The sequence below is a fragment of the Haliotis cracherodii genome, unplaced genomic scaffold, assembly GCF_022045235.1.
Source record: "Haliotis cracherodii isolate W230 unplaced genomic scaffold, xgHalCrac1.p SCAF_4, whole genome shotgun sequence".
NCBI lineage: Eukaryota > Metazoa > Mollusca > Gastropoda > Lepetellida > Haliotidae > Haliotis > Haliotis cracherodii.
The window spans coordinates 16,793,998-16,815,335 of record NW_027266297.1 but is presented as its reverse complement, the minus strand read 5'-3'; the positions used below and the strand labels follow the sequence as shown (position 1 = coordinate 16,815,335).

At 42.5% G+C, this 21,338-nt stretch overlaps 2 protein-coding genes across 2 annotated transcripts in view; one reads left to right on the top strand and one right to left on the bottom strand.

Moving 5' to 3' along the window:
- The window catches only part of LOC139478788 (dnaJ homolog subfamily C member 21-like), a 32,981-nt gene extending 31,043 nt beyond the window's left edge, over positions 1-1,938 (top strand). Inside the window, exon 15 of the mRNA XM_071261413.1 lies at positions 866-1,938. Within this exon, the coding sequence (XP_071117514.1) occupies positions 866-1,024 (159 nt within the window). The 3' untranslated portion in view covers positions 1,025-1,938. The remainder of the gene's footprint in view (positions 1-865) is intronic.
- On the bottom strand, positions 939-20,613 carry LOC139478789 (cystinosin-like). The gene is made up of 9 exons (XM_071261414.1): positions 20,499-20,613; positions 19,030-19,111; positions 12,351-12,557; positions 10,189-10,329; positions 8,942-9,041; positions 8,151-8,270; positions 5,785-5,955; positions 4,254-4,371; positions 939-3,565 (listed from the first exon to the last, which is right to left on the bottom strand). The coding sequence occupies exons 1-9, from the start codon at positions 20,557-20,559 to the stop codon at positions 3,402-3,404; spliced, it is 1,164 nt and encodes a 387-aa protein (XP_071117515.1). The 5' UTR covers positions 20,560-20,613; the 3' UTR covers positions 939-3,401.
- Positions 20,614-21,338: the final 725 nt, after the last annotated feature.

The window sequence follows — 21,338 nt, the reverse complement described above, 5'->3', positions numbered from 1 at the left end:
GTGAATACTATACCTAACCAGATGAATACTATACCTAACCAGGTGAATACTAACCCTAACCAGGTGAATACTATACCTAACCAGGTGAATACTATACCTAACCAGGTAAATACTATACCTAACCAGGTGAATACTATACCTAACCAGGTGAATACTAACCCTAACCAGGTGAATACTATACCTAACCAGGTGAATACTCTACCTAACCAGGTGAATACTCTACCTAACCAGGTGAATACAAGACCTAACCAGGTGAATACTATACCTAGCAAAGTGAATACAAGGCCTGACCAGTTTAATATAATACCTAGCAAAGTGACTACAAGATCTAACCAGGTGAATACTGTACCTAGCAAAGTGAATACAAGATCTAACAAGGTGAATACTATACCTAGCAAAGTGAATACAAGGCCTGACCAGTTGAATACAATACCTAGTAAAGTGAATACAAGACCTAAAGATCTAAAGATCACTGCTGAACCTCATTGAGAAGCGAGAGAAATTCTGTGCTAAGTTGGTAATGAGAGTGAAGCAGCTGGTGACATTGCTTCCCAAACAAGCTGTGGTGTTGAATGGGCCGGGGGTAGTTGTCATTAGAGAATGGACATATACTGAACAAAATGTTAGGGATCCTGAATATTTTGGGGGGATATTTTTTATAGTGATGACTGAGCACACAATTTCTTGAAAATATCTCCATCTTTTTTTGTTCAATATATAATACACAGGATAATCGAGAATGACATTTTGAGTCTCATTCTATTTAACCGATCAATATATATTGTGAAATATTGCTGAAAACTGTTTTGAACCTTACACATTCATAAGCGTCTTGGGTGTGATTTTGTGTGGCTATGTGTTTCAGGTGTTCAAGTGTAATGTGTGTGGAGGTCAGTTTGGGACGCGGAACAAATTATTTACTCACATCAAGGAACAAGGTCATGCACTCCGAGTTACGGACTCTACAGAAGAACCAAGAGAACGTCCTGGTGGCAAAAAGAATAAGAAGAAGGGGAAAAGATGACGAGAGCCAGTTTTGTTTTAGATCATTTTATTGTATCATATCTGTATATGACGTCATTGTTGAATAAAGAATATACCCCTGAAAATAGGAGTTTGGTTTGTGAAGAAGTGGAATGGTTTGGTTTCTGTTATTTAAGAAGTAAACGATGAGTGAGATGTTTGTCGTACAATAAAACACTGCAGGGAGAATAAACCATAAGGGCTGCAGTGTTTTATTGTACGATCAACAATGACCACGGGTAGTTTATTTCTTATATAAGATATCAACATTATGTATGGCCTTTTTAAGGATGTTGATAAAATGTGCAAGCTTTACAAATATTTACCCAAATTTTAATAATGATGACTGTGATGAATTTTAATAAGGGCTGCAGTGTTTTATTGTATGATCAACAATGACCACGGGTAGTTTATTTCTTTTATGAGATATCAACATTATGTATGGCCTTTTTAAGGATGTTGATAAAATGTGCAAGCTTTACAAATATTTACCCAAATTTTAATAATGATGATTGTGATGAATTTTAATAAGGGCTGCAGTGTTTTATTGTATGATCAACAATGACCACAGGTAGTTTATTTCTTATATGAGATATCAACATTATGTATAGCCTTTTGAAGGTTGCAAGCTTTACAAATATTTACCCAAATTTTAATAATGATGACGCCCTGAATAGAATTCGACCTTGGAAATGTCGGACAAGACCATTTTACGACCAGGTGGATTAAGTTTGGTATTTCCACAATCCTCACGTTGATTGTCATATCTCTCCCACTTTTGGATGCAGTCATTCAGCCACTGCGTTTATCTGGACTGTCCAGCTACATCTATAGGGAACAACTTACTGGACACTTCCCTCTCAAAAATAATGTGGTCCAATATATGATGTCATCAAGTTGCGAGTGCATGTCCGAATCTTCAGAAATGAGGTCATACCAGAAAATGTTTTATCGTGAAATAAACCATGCTTTGTTCTTCATTGCTCTTTGCAATTTGTCATTAAGCTATCATGAGTATTAGTTGAGAATCTCTCGTTTTGTAATCCATACACCCTAATATCATGCTCTGTCCCTCTTTTCCTCACCACTTGGAAAAAAAGAACAAATATTGCGGTTTTAATTTAAGCAGATAGCTTCTTGTGTGCTTATACCTATAAAGTGAAAACAAGCAATTCTGGCAATAAGGACTATTACTTCCAGTAGTGACAGTGCTGCTATAAATAAACTAACCCCTACCATAAAGATTGCTTTGACAATATGAATAAGTCTAGGTATTTTATACCACTAAAATAGAATTTATGTCAAACTTTTCCCAATTGGACAGTTTGTACCTACCTCTTGAGACATACAGCAGATACCCGGGTAGGGTCGGGTAATAGTGGGGATGGGTACCCGGTAGTAAATTTGGACTCGTCCCTGCCCTACACCCAACCACACACCCATCTCTCAACCATGTCAGTTGTGTTGAATATATAATAGAACTAAGATACGAAACACTGTGTAAATTTGACAATGGTTTAGTTTCACAGTTGCAAGGTGAACTTATTAATGGCTAAGTGTAGAAGTAGGGAGCACTAAGATCTGATTTTTTTCGATTAGTTACATGGGCAGATCCAGAGGGGGGGGGGGGGGGGGGGGAGGGTAGCATGTTGTAGGCAGTAAACTTATCTGAAAGAAGACTTTGATATTTTGGACCCCTCCCTTTTGAAAATGCTGGATCCGCCCTTGAGTTACAGGGTGAAGACTTTGACTAGAAATGATCACCAGACTGACTGATTGCATTTGTAACCAATATTTGGTCAGCAATATTAAATTTTCAGATACAGACGTGGCCTGTGAATAAGTCAGTCTGGACCAGACAAACCAAGGGTATTATGAGCGATGTCCCTGCCTAAAATCACACTCAATGAAAAAAGTCATCAAACCTGTCCACCCCCGCCGTTTCAATCGTCTCTTCCAAGCAATAGCGTGCCGATGACCTAATCTATGCTGGGTTGCCAAGTGGTCACACTCTCTGAAGCTGTGTGTTAGCTATTAAAGTGCGGTAAACAATAGTCAATGATAATATGTATCCTGTAGGGAATCCGAGCTAGCATAGGCTCCAAACAACATATGATGGTCGTAAGAGGCGACCAAATAGATCGGGTGGTCAGACTCAGTGACTAAGATGATTGCGTGTCTTCCAACCCCGAAGGCGTGGGTCGTTGCTCGCAATATTGATCATTGGATTGTCTGGTCCCGTCTCGATTATTTACAGGCCGCCTGTTCGGCGTTAAACAACAATCAAACAAACAATATTATTGTTTGACCATCAGTTGATCAAAGCTTCGCTTCGCGACTCGGGTCACATCTCCCCAGTTCTAGAGGGTAAGGTGAAGTTAACTCTCTTCCTCACTGTCATTTACGATAATGGGAGTCTGATCCAGGACGACGACCTTATTCCTGTACATGCAGTTCTGTACGAGGAACACGACGTCGAACATCATGGAGAACAGACCTAGGCCAAACTTCGTGGGATCGCCGATGATGGAGCCCCAGTCATCTGTCACCATGAACAGATTCAACTTATACAATAAGAACAGAATAAACAGCATACAGACAAACTGACGAGGAGGTTGAAATATATTAATTGTTTCTCATGACGCCCTCGCCACCAAAATGGCCCCCGTCCCTGATACTTTTTCTCTTTATAAGCTGTATATATATTTATAAGGAACGGACTTATTTAAGTCACAACAGTGACTGAGTATGGTTTTACGCCGCTTTTAGCAATATTCCAGCAATATCACGGCGTGGGAAACCAGAAATGGGCTTCACACATTGTACCCATGTCGGGAATTAAGTCACAGGAAACAAAAATATTTAATTGGCCAAAATGACAAACAGAAAACGCAACTTAAACTCGAAGGACACAAAAAAAGTTTCAACAGGAAATATTTACTTGCATGACAAAGTTTGATGAGTGTAACAAATTGACATTGTTGTGTCTGATTATCTCGTGTGAATACAAAGAACAACTGTATTTATGTGGCATTTTTCTTCAAATATTACAAAAACTCGAATTTACGTTTTTAAAGTGTTTCTGTATATAATTATTGTCAATTAAACCAAACCTGTTAAATGGATGAGTGAAATTGTGATTTGATTATGAACTTGATGTATGACTTAACACCAATCACGCACCCTCCCTCCCTATAAATACACCCATGTGAACCGAGGATGAGACGTACCACTGTTTATGGAGAGAAGAAACATCTGCAGGACACTGAACAGCCCTCCAGTGAAGTCGCATGCCACAGCCACAATGCTGAACCCGGCTGTAGTCTTGGTCTTGTAGATCATGTAGGCCTGAAGAAGGTCGAGGTGTGATTTGACTCAATGTCTCAGTTCCCCATCATCACTTAACCGATGTATTATCTCTTGTAGTATGATACCGCCTCCGTGGAGAGCGGAAGGTCCGGGGTTCGATCCACCGCCGCGTCATACCAAAAGACGTTAAAAGGTGGTACTTGTTGTTAGCCTGCCTGGTCCTCGGCATTAAGGGGCTAAAACAAGGACTGGTCGGCTCGGAGTCAGTATATTGTGTCTGAGTGGGGTATTCATGTTAAACTGTGGCATGGTATCTCAGTGAGCTAGTACTATAAATTGGCACCAGTCCGGACTAGTACAAGCAGCCACACACATATACATACATGCATGCACGTCGCTATATTTAAGTCCAACATCTTGGACGCGACGTTAAACCCCATTTCACCTCACTCACCCCACCTAACCTCACCTCACCTCACCTCATAAACTCTTGTATTATGATAAATACCCTGGACCCATCTGCTTCTTTCGGAAGTGATGGTTCCATCTCACTCTCGCCTATTAATAACTGCCAGAATGAGTTCTCGCGCACAAGATAGTAATTTGATTGGACGGCTACTTTAAGTGTTGTGTTATTCGGATACTAAGTCATGAAAGCAAATGCATGTGTCCAGAGTATTTGTCATAATAGAACTGAGATATGACATCCTCTGTAGTCGATGTATGATTTATTATTATTACAGAATAGAGATATGATATATAACTTAGAGGGGATGCCATTTATTTTAGTGAGGTGAGGTGAAATGGCGTTTAACTTTGGGTTCTAGATTATATTACCAGCCTACTGAGATACCATGCCGCAGTTTAACATGAATACACCACTCAGACACTTTATACTGACCCCGAGTCTTATCACTTTAATGCCGAGTGCCAGTCAGGGTAACAACTAGTACCATCTTTTAACGGCGGTGTGACAGTTTCAAGATATTCTATACAACGGTACGCAAACGAGCACCCCCCTCCCCACCCCAACCACCACCACCACCACAAAAAGAAAAAAGAAAAGAAAAAAAAGACCGCCGAAATTGCGGGACAAACCAATATGGCTTCGTTGTCACATATAAGAAACTATTTTGTTCGTAGTTTCGTTTTAAAGCAAACTGACCCTTGATCCAGGGTAGAATAAGTCTTCAACAACCCATGCTTGCCCTAAAAGGCTACTATGCTTGTCGTAAAGGGCGACTAACGGGATGAGGTAGTCAGGCTTACTGATTTGTTTGATGAATGTCATCGTATCCCAGTTGTGTGGATCGATGCTCATGTTGTCAATCACTGGATTGTCTGTTCCAGATTCGATTATTTACAGACCGCCGTCATATAGCAGGAATATTGCTGAGTGCGGCGTTAAACAACAAACAAAACAAAACAAGGAATCGGTAGTGCCTGTGGTACCTGCGGCGAGTATTTGATGAGAGTGATGCCAAGCTTGATGTAGGAGAAATAGTACAGGTAGGTCAGCCACGTGATCTTGTGGCCCACCGCCACGAACAGCGTGATGACCAGAAACAGGTAGATGAGGCCTTGTATGATGTGACACACCCTCGAGATCTTCTGACTGCCTCGCTGAAACAAAGGGCAGATAATCATTCCATTTATCAGGGACGTACTTAAAACCATTGAAAAATCAGTATCACTTCACGATCAGTTGGGATTAACGCCGATTTGAACCGAAGTCTATTTGTACGTATATATCGCGGGCGGGGTAGAACAGGTCTTCAGCAACCTATGCTTGCTGTAAAAGGCGACTAAGGGGATCGGGTGGTCAGGCTCACTGACTTGGTTGATGCATGTCATCGTATCCTAACTGCGTGGATCGACGGATGGTCTGGCCCAGACTCGATTTAATTTATTAACAGACCGTCGTCATATAGCTGGAATATGCGGAGTTAAACAACAAAGAAACAAAAAATTAATGTGGGAGGAAGTGATGCAAGCCCTGGACGTTTCCACGCCATGAAACTCTTGAATACGGGTGAGTGAGTTGGTTTAACGCCTCTTTTAACAGTATTCGAGTTATAACGAGGCGTGCCAGCTTAATGTGGGGGGAAAGCCTGAAGTGATGCATGTCTTACACGTTAACCACTTCGGTGAAACTCACGAGCACGGGTATGGTGCTGACAAACCTAGAAACATAATCGAGACGAACCGGGATTCGAACCCACAATCATAGGTTTCTGGCTTGCCCAAGGGACGCAACTCCGCACAGCGAATCGCGGCGCCTTTGACGACTGGGCCACCCGTGCATCCGAGTACGGGTGAGGTACAGACGAACCAAGAATCGTAATCAGTTCGAATGTTAAATTCGAACCCACGTTCATATGGTCCTGGCAAGCCTAAAGGAATTGATACATCTTAAACGACTAGGCCACCACTCACAGACTTAAGAACAAGTCACAGTGCGTATGCGTGAGTTACAGTAGTCTAACTGCGAACGACGCCCTAACCTTAACAGACGAAGCATGTATACTACACCCATGACAGTATGTATGTATTAAGTACAATGTGTTCCATGCTAACGGGATGCACTTGGACTAAATACACAACCAGGTAGCATATGTCTGCAGGTATCAAAATGACGAGGTGTTGTCTGTTGATACCAATGGACACAACGCGCCTGTTGTCATCAAGTATCTCTAACAGCTATCCCTGCGAACATTATGTCAACTGTAGGGAATGATACACCTTCCATTGCCACTGTGACGAGGAAGGGAGTGGAGTTCAAGAGGAAGAGAGAGCCTCGTGAATGATCCAGTACCACTTGGCAGGACTACGTCATATGTGAAGCACTGGAGGATCGTGAAGTTTCAGCAGGACTTAAGTCATATATGAATCACTGGAGGATCATGAATTTTCAGCAGGACTTACGTCATATATGAATCACTGGAGAATCATGAAGTTTCAGCAGGACTTACGTCACATATGAAGCACTGGATGATCATGAAGTTTCAGCAGGACTTGCGTCATATATGAAGCACTGGATGATCATGAAGTTTCAGCAGGACTTACGTCATATATGAAGCACTGGAGGATCATGAGGTTTTAGCAGTACTTACGTCATATATGAAGCACTGGAGAATCATGAGGTTTTAGCAGTACTTACGTCACATATGAAGCACTGGAGAATCATGAGGTTTTAGCAGTACTTACGTCATATATGAAGCACTGGAAAATCATGAGGTTTTAGCAGTACTTACGTCATATATGAAGCACTGGAGAATCATGAGGTTTTAGCAGTACTTACGTCACATATGAAGCACTGGAGAATCATGAGGTTTTAGCAGTACTTACGTCATATATGAAGCACTGGAAAATCATGAGGTTTTAGCAGTACTTACGTCATATATGAAGCACTGGAGAATCATGAGGTTTTAGCAGTACTTACGTCATATATGAAGCACTGGAGAATCATGAGGTTTTAGCAGTACTTACGTCATATATGAAGCACTGGAGAATCATGAGGTTTTAGCAGTACTTACGTCATATATGAAGCACTGGATGATCATGAGGTTTTAGCAGGACTTACGTCATATATGAAGCACTGGAGGATCATGAGGTTTTAGCAGGACTTACGTCATATATGAAGCACTGGAGAATCATGAGGTTTTAGCAGTACTTACGTCATATATGAAGCACTGGAGAATCATGAGGTTTTAGCAGGACTTGCGTCATATATGAAGCACTGGATGATCATGAGGTTTTAGCAGGACTTACGTCATATATGAAGCACTGGAGGATCATGAGGTTTTAGCAGGACTTACGTCATATATGAAGCACTGGAGGATCATGAACGTGGACAAGGCCAGGGCGTGCAGGGCGAAGAAGACGTCATTCAGCCTCACCGGGTTGATGCCCCGGGGGTGTATCGTGAAGTATTCGGCCTGGGGAGAAACAAAGAAGTGAATAAGTGAATGTTGTTTTACGCCAGTCAGCAATATGCAGCTACATCACTGTCTGTTAAAGTGTACACATTGTAAATATATATCATATACTAGTACCTGTGACATCCGTGTTCCGCCAATAGCGTAATTGATGCATCTAATGTATCTGCGATGTACGTCCTAGGATGTACTTCTTATACCCTGAGTTATTTTCTGTTCTGACTTGCAGTCAGCCAAGTATGGAAATAAAAGAGGACAAGTGCTGGGGACAATTTCTGACATTGGTCTCTACAGGAAACACCCTTACAACCAGAACCCCGTTCCACAAAACGATCGTAGCGCATCTACAGTCGCAATTCTTTGTTAAAGTATGGGAGTTACCTCAACCTTAGCGATACGGTAGCTTTGTGGAACAGACCCCAGGACACACATCGTAACCACCTTTATTTCATGTGTCGTCTCTTAAGTGGCGGTCGATGAGCCTTGTGGTTAAAGCGTTCGACGAAGACCCGGGTTCGATTCCTGGGTATAACACGTGAAGCCCATTTTTGGTGTCCCCCGCCGTGATATTGCTAGAATATTGCTAAAAGCAGCTTAAAGGCATACTCACTCACTCACTCACTCGGCTCTTACGGTAATCATTGGGTACTGTTGCATGTGTAGCTAGCTACCTGTATTGTCGGTATCCAGAACAGCCCACAGTTGTAGAGGCCGTATGCGATGAAGCTTGTGATGTTGAAGCTGAGGAAGTCGAAGTTGAGGCCCACGACACTGGAGATTATAGTAGGAATGTACCACTCTACAGTGACAATGTAACTCTATTACCTCTCTAGAACACAGTTACTTGTGGCTTGAAAGTGTGTCAAGGCTCGGTACTCGAACTGGGTCTTCCTCGTGAGGCAGGAATGTACTTAACTCTATCTCGGGTTCGGGTGAGTGAGTGAGTGGGTAAGTGGATGAGTGAGTGTGTGGGCGGGCGAGTGAGTGAGTGGGTGAGTGAGTTGGCGATTTGGTGAGTGAGTGTGTGGGTGAGTGAGTGGACGAATGGGTGAGTGGGCGAGTGGGCGAGTGGGTGAGTCAGCTCACACATTATAGCCATCAGATCCTCATCGTATCCCAACTGCACGCGTGCATGAGTGAGTCAAATATAGACGTCGCCTCGGCATTGTTTCAGACAATATAGTGACGTTGAACGTTAAACATGGTATTAACCACAAAGATGCCACTGTGATGTAGATGTGATATTTGTGATATTCGATTCCTGTTAAAATAATTACACATACTTTGAACATTTTGCTACGTTAAAATAACGTCCTGTGAAATCTATGAACATAGTTTAAGCATGGAACAATATCTTACACAGTTAACCATACATTTTTGGTATGTTTGCATGAGCAGTAATTGTTCAATAACTGTCTGGCATTTGGTAGGGGATTTAGAAAGTAGAATGTTATTTTATAAAGATTGAGTGAGTATGGTTTTACGCCGCTTTTAGCAATATTCCAGCAACATCACGGCGATGACAACAGAAATGGGCTCCACACATTGTACCCACGTGGGGCTTCGGCATGGCGAGCGAACGTTTTCAATACTAGCCTGCTCCATTTAATTTAAGTATAATAGATATCCCCTAACGGGTAGGCGAAACCACGTATTTATTCCACCGGTACATCCTCATGCCCTGTTGCAGCCTTTCGAAAATATTATTCGAAATTGCATCCCCCAGGTTTACAAGAAAAAATATGGTCTGAGCTGTATGATGTGGAGCTATTTCAAAGTTTTAGTTTTATCTAAATAATTTCCTTTCAAATTGTTTTTGCGTCAAGTATCTATGTGAATAATATATATAATGACCATGCATTATACGAAGGACCTATGGTGTGTTTTTTGAAGGGGCACTTGCACTTTCAGATGTTACCTCTTCCTCTTCCAATTGGTGTAGACTTGGGGATAACCCGCCACTGTCCAGGCAACGAAGTAGATCCAGCCAATGACAACCGAGGCAATATTCAACACGGAACTCTTCATGACATCCACTCGGATGTAAAGTGACGACAGGCTACGGAAATGCAGAAAACATTAGAATAAGTTTCGTGAGTCACTTTGTCAATTAAATTTTAAAAATTATTAACTGCTACAAATGAACCGTCTTTTTATCTGTGTATCTTCAAAGGTTTTTATGTGTTTATTTCAACTCAGTCACCTCAAAAGTTACGGGAGGGGGCGTCACGGGTGGCCCAGTCGTCTAAGGCGCCGCGATTCGCTGTCCAGAAACCTAAAATTCTGGGTTCGAATCCCGGTTCGCTCCGATTATGTTTCTAGGTTTGTCAGCACCATACCCGTGCTCGTGGGGTTTCACCGAAGTGATAAACGTCTGAGACCTGCATCACTTCGGGCTTTCCACTCACATTAAGCTGACACGCTGCGATATAACTGGAATACTGTTAAGTAAAAGTTACTTATTAGTTTTGTTACATCCATTATATGTTTTCAAAAGTTATTCCATTATTTTTGAGAACACAAAACGCCGACGTCAGAGACCAATCAGTCCCGGGCATCCATCGAAACAGATTCCATTGGCCGCAACAGGCATACGTCGGTAAAAACAACATGAACAGATCACTGAAAATCAGACCCGTGAAGATCCGGGTTAGAATAGGTCTTCAGCAACCCATGCTTGCCGTAAAAGACGATTATGCTTGTCGTAAAAGGAGACTATGTTTGCCGTAAGTGGCGACTAGCGGGTTGCTAGGCTCGCTGGCCTGGCCAGTGCATGTAATCGTATCTCAAATACGTAGATGCTCATGATGTCAATCACTGGATTATCTGGTCCAGACCCGATTATTTACAGACCGCCATCAAATTGCTGGAATATTGTTGAGCGCGGCGTCAAGCAATAAACAAACAAACACTGAAAGTCAGTGATGACACCAGGGATTCGCGAAAAGGGTAAGCATGTCCTGTCCTACAGGTTGCTCCCGCAAATCAAACAATTGAATCATTGAACCAATAATTGAAATTGTGTGTTCTAACGTGTTTAACATTTTTTGTTCATCAATTAGTTTTTCCTTTTCTGATAGGAGGTGCGCTGACTGCAATTTACAGGAATAGATGTACATTTTAAAACTTTCAAGATTATCTGTTTTGTGCACGTATTGTATGACCACCAAAGAATGGAAATCTATGGAATCCTGTAATGGACATTGTCACGTTGTCCCATTGTCATCCTTTAAAAAACAAGCAAATTAACCAAAGCGCAACAATGTGACTACGCGACATTTAGTCCATTTGTCTCATTGTCGCAATGTCGCGCTTTGAATAGTCTTTTTTTATTTTACCAAAAGGGGGCCAATGCGACAACGAGAAGTCCCTTCTAGGATTCCATAGTCTACAACAGAAACACTAATTTTCCGCCCACAGTTTAACTGAATCTGGTTTATATTTACACATCCTCGATTATCAGGTGTATAGTTTTATTTTTATATATACCCTCGTCTCATTCGCTTAGTTTCGAGCTGTCCAATGAAATTACTCCCCTGAGCAAGAGATAGTATGTGCTAAGTTGGAGATAGGAGCGGTGGAGGTGGTGACGTCATTTTCGAAACGCAACCATTGAGGTGCATGGGTCGAGGATATTAATCATAGTAGAATGGAGGTACAATACACAGGATAACCGAGGATGATATTAACAAAGATCCTTCGTTTACTCGATGTACCATGGACCTTAGAAAAGGTGTCGTGTTATCCGCAGCTCGACACAAGACGGAGTACCTGTTTTAGGGCATAGTGTCGACATGACATAAGCATATACAAGTAGTTAATAGACTCAAACAATACACCGAGCGACCCGCAGTTCGACACATGCGCAGTGCCGATATTAGATCATAATTAAGAGCTCCGCCTTGAAAACATTACATCATCTCAAAGTTAACATATTTCGAGTCAATGACCTTGCGTTAACTAGTTTCAAAATATGTAATGAATTACATATTTAAAGTAATCTTTAAAAGGAAATTTGTGGGGTTTTTTAAAATACCTTTTTATATGTATATATCTATGTGTGTATACAAGAATTCTTACTCTTGCAACTCCGGTGACGTTGAGTTGACGCCGACAAAGACGTGGCCAGGGTTGACCCCGGAGATGTGTACTTGTCTGCACAGTGGGGTGTCCCTCCTTAGCGTTAGGTTATGAAGGGGGGCGACAACCTCTCTGTCATCTGAGAGGAATACCCCTTTACCAGTGTCATAGGTGAACATCAAGGTGGCCGTCTTTGACAAGTGCTGTCTGTGACAACAATAGAAAGCAGTCAGTTACATGCAAACCGTTATCCTTTTGTTCAAATGTCAGGAATTTGCCATAGCTTTGACAACATGTGACCGTCCGACCTGCAGGTCATCTTGCAATAGAAACAGTTACTGTTACAGTTTTAAATATTTGTTCTTGGCTTCTTTCACCATAAAAACACACAAACCCACATGGCATATTTCAAAATTCCAAATTTGTTCTCCAAATTAAGTAAGCAACCATAAATGTCTCCATAGGTTGCCCTACCTTCTCGGACATACCCTATTCGACCAATCATTAAATGACCTGGTGCATGGGCCCGTGCGCGAAATACGCATGTGTCGGAAAGCGCACGTTAAATTCCCAATATAAGTTAGTAAGTCTTTCACCATGAGAGAAAATTGTGTCTTTGTTGAAATAACGATTGTATTTCGAAGACTATCTTTGATATTTTCTCCTTGCAAATTAGATTTTTCTATATTCAGAACACAGAAGGGGCTGGTCAACGTACACAGTAGGGGCTGGTCAACGTACACAGTAGGGACTGATCAACGTACACAGTAGGGGCTTGTCAACGTACAGAGTAAGGACTGGTCAGCGTACACAGTAGGGACTGATCAACGTACACAGTAGGGGCTGGTCAACGTACACAGTAAGGACTGGTCAGCGTACACAGTAGGGGCTGGTCAACGTACAGAGTAAGGACTAGTCAGCGTACACATTAAGGACTGATCAACGTACACAGTAAGGGCTGGTCAACGTACACAGTAGGGGCTGGTCAACGTACACACTAGGGGCTGGTCAACGTACACAGTAGGGACTAGTCAACGTACACAGTAGGGACTAGTCAACGTACACAGTAGGGACTAGTCAACGTACACACTAGGGGCTGGTCAACGTTCACACTAGGGGCTGGTCAACGTACACAGTAGGGACTAGTCAACGTACACAGTAGGGACTAGTCAACGTACACAGTAGGGACTGGTCAACGTACACACTAGGGGCTGGTCAACGTACACAGTAGGGGCTGGTCAACGTACACAGTAGGGACTAGTCAACGTACACAGCAGGGGCTGGTCAACGTACACAGTAGGGACTAGTCAACGTACACAGTAGGGGCTGGTCAACGTACACAGTAGGGGATGGTCAACGTACACAGCAGGGGCTGGTCAACGTACACAGCAGGGGCTGGTCAACGTACACAGCAGGGGCTGGTCAACGTACACAGTAGGGACTAGTCAACGTACACAGTAGGGGCTGGTCAACGTACACAGCAGGGGCTGGTCAACGTACACAGTAGGGACTAGTCAACGTACACAGTAGGGGCTGGTCAACGTACACAGCAGGGGCTGGTCAACGTACACAGCAGGGGCTGGTCAACGTACACAGCAGGGGCTGGTCAACGTACACAGTAGAGGCTGCTCAACGTACACAGTAGGGACTGGTCAACGTACACACTAGGGGCTGGTCAACGTACACAGTAGGGGCTGGTCAACGTACACAGTAGGGACTAGTCAACGTACACAGTAGGGGATGGTCAACGTACACACTAGGGGCTGGTCAACGTACACAGTAGGGACTAGTCAACGTTCACAGTAGGGACTAGTCAACGTACACAGTAGGGGCTGCTCAATGTACACAGTAGGGACTGGTCAACGTACACACTAGGGGCTGGTCAACGTTCACAGTAGGGACTGGTCAACGTACACACTAGGGGCTGGTCAACGTAAACAGTAGGGACTAGTCAACATACACACTAGGGGCTGGTCAACGTTCACAGTAGGGACTGGTCAACGTACACACTAGGGGCTGGTCAACGTACACAGTAGGGACTAGTCAACGTACACAGCAGGGGCTGGTCAACGTACACAGTAGGGACTGATCAACGTACACAGTAGGGGCTGGTCAACGTACACAGTAGGGACTGGTCATCGTACACACTAGGGGCTGGTCAACGTACACAGTAGGGGCTGGTCAACGTACACAGTAGGGGCTGGTCAACGTACACAGTAGGGACTAGTCAACGTACACAGCAGGGGCTGGTCAACGTACAGAGTAAGGACTGGTCAGCGTACACAGTAAGGGCTGGTCAACGTACACAGTAGGGGCTGGTCAACGTACACAGTAGGGACTAGTCAACGTACACAGTAGGGGCTGGTCAACGTACAGAGTAAGGACTGGTCAGCGTACACAGTAAGGGCTGGTCAACGTACACAGTAGGGGCTGTCAACGTACACAGTAGGGGCTGGTCAACGTACACAGTAGAGACTGATCAACGTACACAGTAGGGGCTGGTCAACGTACACAGTAGGGGCTGTCAACGTACACAGTAAGGGCTGGTCAACGTACACAGTAGGGACTGTCAACGTACAGAGTAAGGACTGGTCAACGTACACAGTAGAGACTGATCAACGTACACAGTAGGGGCTGGTCAACGTACAGAGTAAGGACTGGTCAACGTACACAGTAAGGGCTGGTCAACGTACACAGTAGGGACTGTCAACGTACAGAGTAAGGACTGGTCAACGTACACAGTAAGGGCTGGTCAACGTACACAGTAGGGGCTGTCAACGTACACAGTAGGGGCTGTCAACGTACACAGTAAGGGCTGGTCAACGTACACAGTAAGGGCTGGTCAACGTACACAGTAGGGGCTGTCAACGTACACAGTAGGGACTGATCAACGTACACAGTAGGGGCTGGTCAACGTACAGAGTAAGGACTGGTCAACGTACACAGTAGGGACTGATCATCGTACACAGTAAGGACTGGTCATTGTACACAGTAGGGGCTGGTCAACGTACACAGTAAGGACTAGTCAGCGTACACAAATTTGGAAGGCTGTACGCTGCAATACCCACCAGCCCATTCGTCACCACTCGCATATTTCTAAAACCTACAATAAGGCTACACTCGGCTCTTCCCGGAATGGGACGAGTTGGTCACGAATGCCAACCAGCCATCACATTCGTCACCACTCGCCCCTTTCCGTAACCTGCTTGTCCCGGAATAACGCGAGTTGGTCACGAATGCAGCCACCACAGATTAACAATAGTCACAAATAAACGGGTGTTCTTTAACGTCTTTTTAGTAGTATATATTATACGAAACCATTGATAAATGTCCCTTCACTAAACCTGGGTGACTCGTTAAACAACAAACAAATATTCCGTCAATGTTATCTGGACAAACATCTCTAATGAACACACGGGCACACCAATGCACTGCCTGATCCATACAATAAATATACACTGGAGTTCAATAGCGTTATCAATCTCAGTGAAAAGGAAGGGGCCGACTTCGAGCAGATTACAACTGATTATTATCAAGCTCGTGGTGAAATGTCATTCTCCGGGTGTGGAAGATTGATCAGAAGTATTCTCGTCGCAAACATAAACATCTTTGTGAGTGTCCCGCGTTGCACATTTGTACGGTGGCCCATACCCGCCACTGGTGAGATCATTTTTCACTGTATGACTCTATATTTTATCTGGCGGCCGCCACATACTTCCACTGGTGAGATCATTTCCCCCTGTAAACCTCTATATTTTATCTCACTAGTGGAAGTATCTGGCGGCCGCCAGATAAAATATAGAGGCATACAGTGAAAAGATGATCTCACCAGTGGCGGGTATGGGCCACCGTACATTTGAAACAAAATACATTTCTAATTTTTCTATCCCTGCAGTTATCAGGTTTAGGCACAGGGCCACGGATAGCCATACTATACTGACTGTACTGATTACATATTTTTTTAACGTAATCAGTACAGTCAGTATAGTACGGCTATCCGTGGCCCTGTGGGTTTAGGGACTTTGACAAAAACACTTTGAGTGACTGGCTTCACATTGCCAAATAAAGTATGCAGCATTTACATTTTAGCAACAAATATGTCTTTCATTGATAATGCAAGAAGGGCAACATAAATATATCTCCGTGATGGGTTTTCGGTCGCTTTAGAAACAGTCATAGTTTTCTCTCTAATCACACGAACAACTGTGAAACATCTCATTCACTTATGAAAGACAACTTTCTCTTCAAAACAAGCCATCACCCTAGTATTATTAATGTATGTGTGATGCTACACACCCGTTATAGCACGAGTAATCGCGATATGATGTCCGAAAACCTATGATCCGACGATACTGGGATATGAAAATGTTAAATTTGGCTGATTCTTTCTACATTTTACTACTAAATATAATACAACTAAGATAAAGTTGCATTTAAATTTGCACTGGTATTGAAATTAAGGCCCATTAGTTGTACATCAAATTAGTAACAACCATTCCCCAAACCGGGATTCAATTAAACGTATTTAAATACAGATATCGATTAAAAAGATATAGCTTTCTGAAATATGCATTTCATTTTCAGAACGAATTTTTACTCTCGGAATGATCAGAATTCAGTTCAACGTTTCGCGTCCAAGGGTTGTAAGCTATTGAAATAATATAAACTGTAAAACAATTACAATAAAATATTTTTTTAAATCTCGTTTGAGAAACCGACAGGTGGTGATTCCATAAGCAAATCATAAGTGTATGACGTATAAAATTGATATGATATAATTGATTTCAGCAATTAGCAATAATACATTCGTTTTTCATCTACCTTGGCATTCAGTATAGCTTTTGATCTGAAAAAATGTCTCTCAGCATGTAGACATTAGGATCAGATGACTGATGATCTTACCTGTGGGCAGGTAATAGTTACTCGATTGTCCGTTCATAGCGTGGAATAGTCTAAGTAAAGTGGTACAGTTTATAAACGCAACAAACACTCACACAATCGTAACAAAGTCCTTTGTTTTTTCCTCTATACCATTGCCTAACCTATACATAGAGATTTATATACGAGCATGTGTGTCATACTGATTTTACTAAACGATTATCAGAATTCTTGGCGGGCACGGGTGGCCCAGTCGTCAAAGGTGCCGCAATTCGCTGTGAAGAGTTACGTCCCTTGGGCAAGCCAGAAACCTATGATTTTGGGTTCGAATCCCGGTTCGCCCCGATTATGTTTCTAGGTTTGTCAGCACCATACCCGTGCTCGTGGGTTTCACCGAAGTGGTAAACGTCTGAGACCTGAATCACTTCGGACTTTCCTCCTCTAACCGCCACACTTTGGTAACGTGCTTACAGATAGAGATCTTTTATTTTTTCTTGCTTTGCTGTAGAGGTTGAGCTGTAGCGAGCATTGAGATCTGATTGGGAGAAAACTGGAGACTTTTCTGCCATGCTTGTTTGTGATGCTTCACTTCACCGAAGTGCTAAACGCCTGAGACCTGCATCACTTCGGGCTTTCCTCCCACATTAAACTGACACGCCGTGATATGACTGGAATACTCTTAAAAGCGTTGTTAAACACAACTCACTCACTCACTCAGAATTCTTGTATTTCACGAAGCCTGCTATAGTCATGGCCATGTTACAAACCACCGTCTACCCAAGAGAAACGTGTGCGAAGTACAAAGGCTTCATTAAAGACTTGAAACTTGAATTATCTCAAGTAACTGACCGTGATGTCGAGGAAGAAAGGTGGACATAATTGGTAACATTTCAAGCGAGTCATGGACCGCCCGCTTCACAATGCTACACGATAGTTTGTATTGTTTTATGAAGAACTCTGATTCACATAATTATGTGACTTGAATATCCGCATGATTATGGCGATAACGATGATAAATAAACATGGTTACAGTTCAGAACTGAGTCGGTGTGATTTAATACCAGAGAATATGCATGGGTGCGTCGCTATGGTTTGCATTACTACACCTTGAAAGACCATCGGGTCAATTGTATCCGACAGTAGTTGACATTTCAGTACTGAAGAAGCAAATTTTTGAGTCGCTATAATGTTCTGAACCTCGGTCTAGAACACCTTACATGCATTCTAAACGTGTTACATCGTCAGAACACGTGGGAACGTTCTAAATGTGTTTGTAGAACTACTGTTATTCGTCGAGAACATCAGTGTTCAGAACATGTTCAGAACACATGGTCGCGTTCTGGAAGTGTTACACCCATGTGTTCTGTGTAGTTTTCAGAAGAAGAATACTTGGGTTTAGAGTGCAGCTGTTGGCCAAGGAGGGGTCATTTAACTTACATGATGCTGATGAAAGCATATAACTCGCGAAACATTTTTGCGTCTGCTAGTCGTTTTTTAAAACACGTCACCAAACAATTCTGTTAAATATTATGTGTTTTATACGTTCACTCTTTGTCTACCTAATGTGTATTGCCATAGCATCTTCCCGAGGCAAAGACGTGAACTGACTATACAAGTCCAGTGGAAAGATGGCACCATGGTCGTGTTTGTTGTTTTCAACAAAGTGGCAAACATAAATTTTGACTTTCGTCAAGCTGACAAGCCGTGATATAGAAAATATTGCATCATGTAACTTTCGAGTGTTTATATCAAAGCCATTCTTTTGAGTAGTATTTATCCGTTCGCTGCCCTCGGTACTTACGACAGGCACAGAGTGGCGTTACTGCTAAATCCTCCTTGGAGCGTAATGGCACGTGGGGTCATGGTCACCGTCACATTGCCTCCTGAAAGTAAAACGTTTATCATCATACTGGAGATTTCATTTCCGATGACACTATATGTAAAGTGTTACTATACCGTGCATCGTTTTACCCTTACAGCGAATCTCTAATAACTATTTTGATCGGCGCAGGGTCCAGTCTCGTTCAAATCAGATCTTTCACTCCGATACGACACCTCTCGGCTTCTCGTCCAGGAGTGAAGGATGTGATTTGAATGAGATGAAAAAGTGTGATATATACGTAGATGTAGACCAGGAACATTATATGATGTCGAGCTGTGATAACTGGAGATAACTGAAGATAACTGAAGGACCAGGTAATTGAAGTCACAAGAAGCGTCATATTTAAGACTATGTTTTCAGTGCATAAAAATATTCGAGTACTATTTCCCAGTGGAGCGTTAACGTTGTTCGACCCGTGAAGACCCGGGGTAGAATAGGTCTTCAGCAACCCATACGTGCCGAAAAAGGTGACTATGCTTGTCGTAAGAGCCGACTAACGCGATCGGGTGATCAGGCTCGCTGACTTGGTTGATGCATGTCATCGTATCCCAATTGCGCAGATCGATGTTCATGATGTAAATAACTGGATTGTCTGGTCCAGACTCGATTATTTACAGACCGCCATAATATAGCTGGAATATTGGTGAGTGCGGCGTTAAACAACAAACAAACAAACAAACATAAACATATCCGAGTATGTCCCAGTGGAACCTTAACGTCGTTTGTCAAGCCGAGGACATGCATGCCGCGAGGGAGAATAACACCTTAATACAACGTTTAAATATTAGCTTCATAAGGTGTCCTTATCAAATGCATGAATGAATGAATTAATTGTATCCTTACTGATAGGACACAGGTCCACAGTATTTAAATGACTTACACATTTGCAAATTTGATATAAAGCAACATAGCATGGCATATAAACAGTCCGATTTCGTCAACTATTGAGAGCATATGACATTAAGGGGGTAAACCTATCTGCAGTTGGATTTACATAAACATGGCAACTTATATATTTACTTCTACATAGTCCCCTTTTCATAGACTGGGAGGGTATGTTGTTCAACCCAAGTAGCATTTAATTTACCTTGTTCAGAAATTCTCATTTCTATGTGTGTGAGTGTGTGAGTGTGTGTGTGAGTGAGTGAGTGAGTGAGTGAGTGAGTGCGTGCGTGCGTGCGCGCGCGCGTGTCTGTGTGTGTGCGCGCGTGCGTGTGTGTGGATGGATGGATGTAGGTGCGTGCGTGCGTATGTGTGTGGATCTAGGCTATGAAACATGGTATAAAGGAAAACGTGATATGATAACAATATTTATAGTATATAGGTCAAACGAAATATACAACCTTCCATTTACATAAGTAAATGACAGTAAGTTCAATACTACTTACCGTACACGTCTGTAATGAGTCCAATACATAACAATTGTAAATATACAGTGTAAGTTGACATGCTTATCCTGAAACATCGACGACACTCATTCAACAAAACGCCGTTATTGTGTGATATATGTCAATCATAACTTTAGCACATGACTGCACGCACTCGGAACGTCAACGGACACGGAAACTGTACCGCAGAAGTCAAACAGGTTGAGACAAACAGGCGTTGAAGGTGTCAAATCAAATCCGTAAAATTCGCTATTCCTACCCGGATCCCCTTGGGATAAACATTGCTGTTGAATATGGTTGTCAGCATACTGTAACATGAATCCACACGGGGATAGATTTCGATGTATATACGTACCTTGTGTAATTCAGACGAGTTCACAAACTACACGATTTACAAATTAACACGATCCTCTCAAAGAAAAACAAAAACAAATAGGATTTTTAAAATAAAAACGAAGTCTCCTGCAGGACATATCTACAAATTCAAAGTTACGTTTTCAAATTTCTGTCATTTTTGTGAAATTTAAGCTGATGAACGTAGGTCATGAACGTAGAGTATTTGGATTTCCTTGGTTGTAAAAGTATAGCGATTTTCGGGTTACCTGTTATATCACCCCGGTTACCTTTCCCAAGACACAGTTCATAACGAGAGCGCACTGGGTTGGAGGTCCTCTTCCTGCCAAGGAAGAGGTACTAGTATACAGACATATATATGAACATAAATCAGCCAAGATATCTTCCCATACATTGGTTCTGCAATACTGACATTTTTCATAGGTGCAAAGTGCATCAAAAGATATGATTTGGTTTAACGCCGATCTTAACAGCACTAGTAGTATA

Bases quoted from the DNA above. Each gene is read 5' to 3' on its own strand.
- LOC139478789 (XM_071261414.1), bottom strand. From the start codon at position 20,559: ATGTCAACTTACACTGTATATTTACAATTGTTATGTATTGGACTCATT. The intron at 19,112-20,498 runs GTAAGTAGTATT...TTTTACTTTCAG, and splicing joins ACTCATTACAGACGTGTACG to GAGGCAATGTGACGGTGACC. The intron at 8,271-8,941 runs GTAGCTAGCTAC...GTTTCTCCCCAG, and splicing joins TCTGGATACCGACAATACAG to GCCGAATACTTCACGATACA.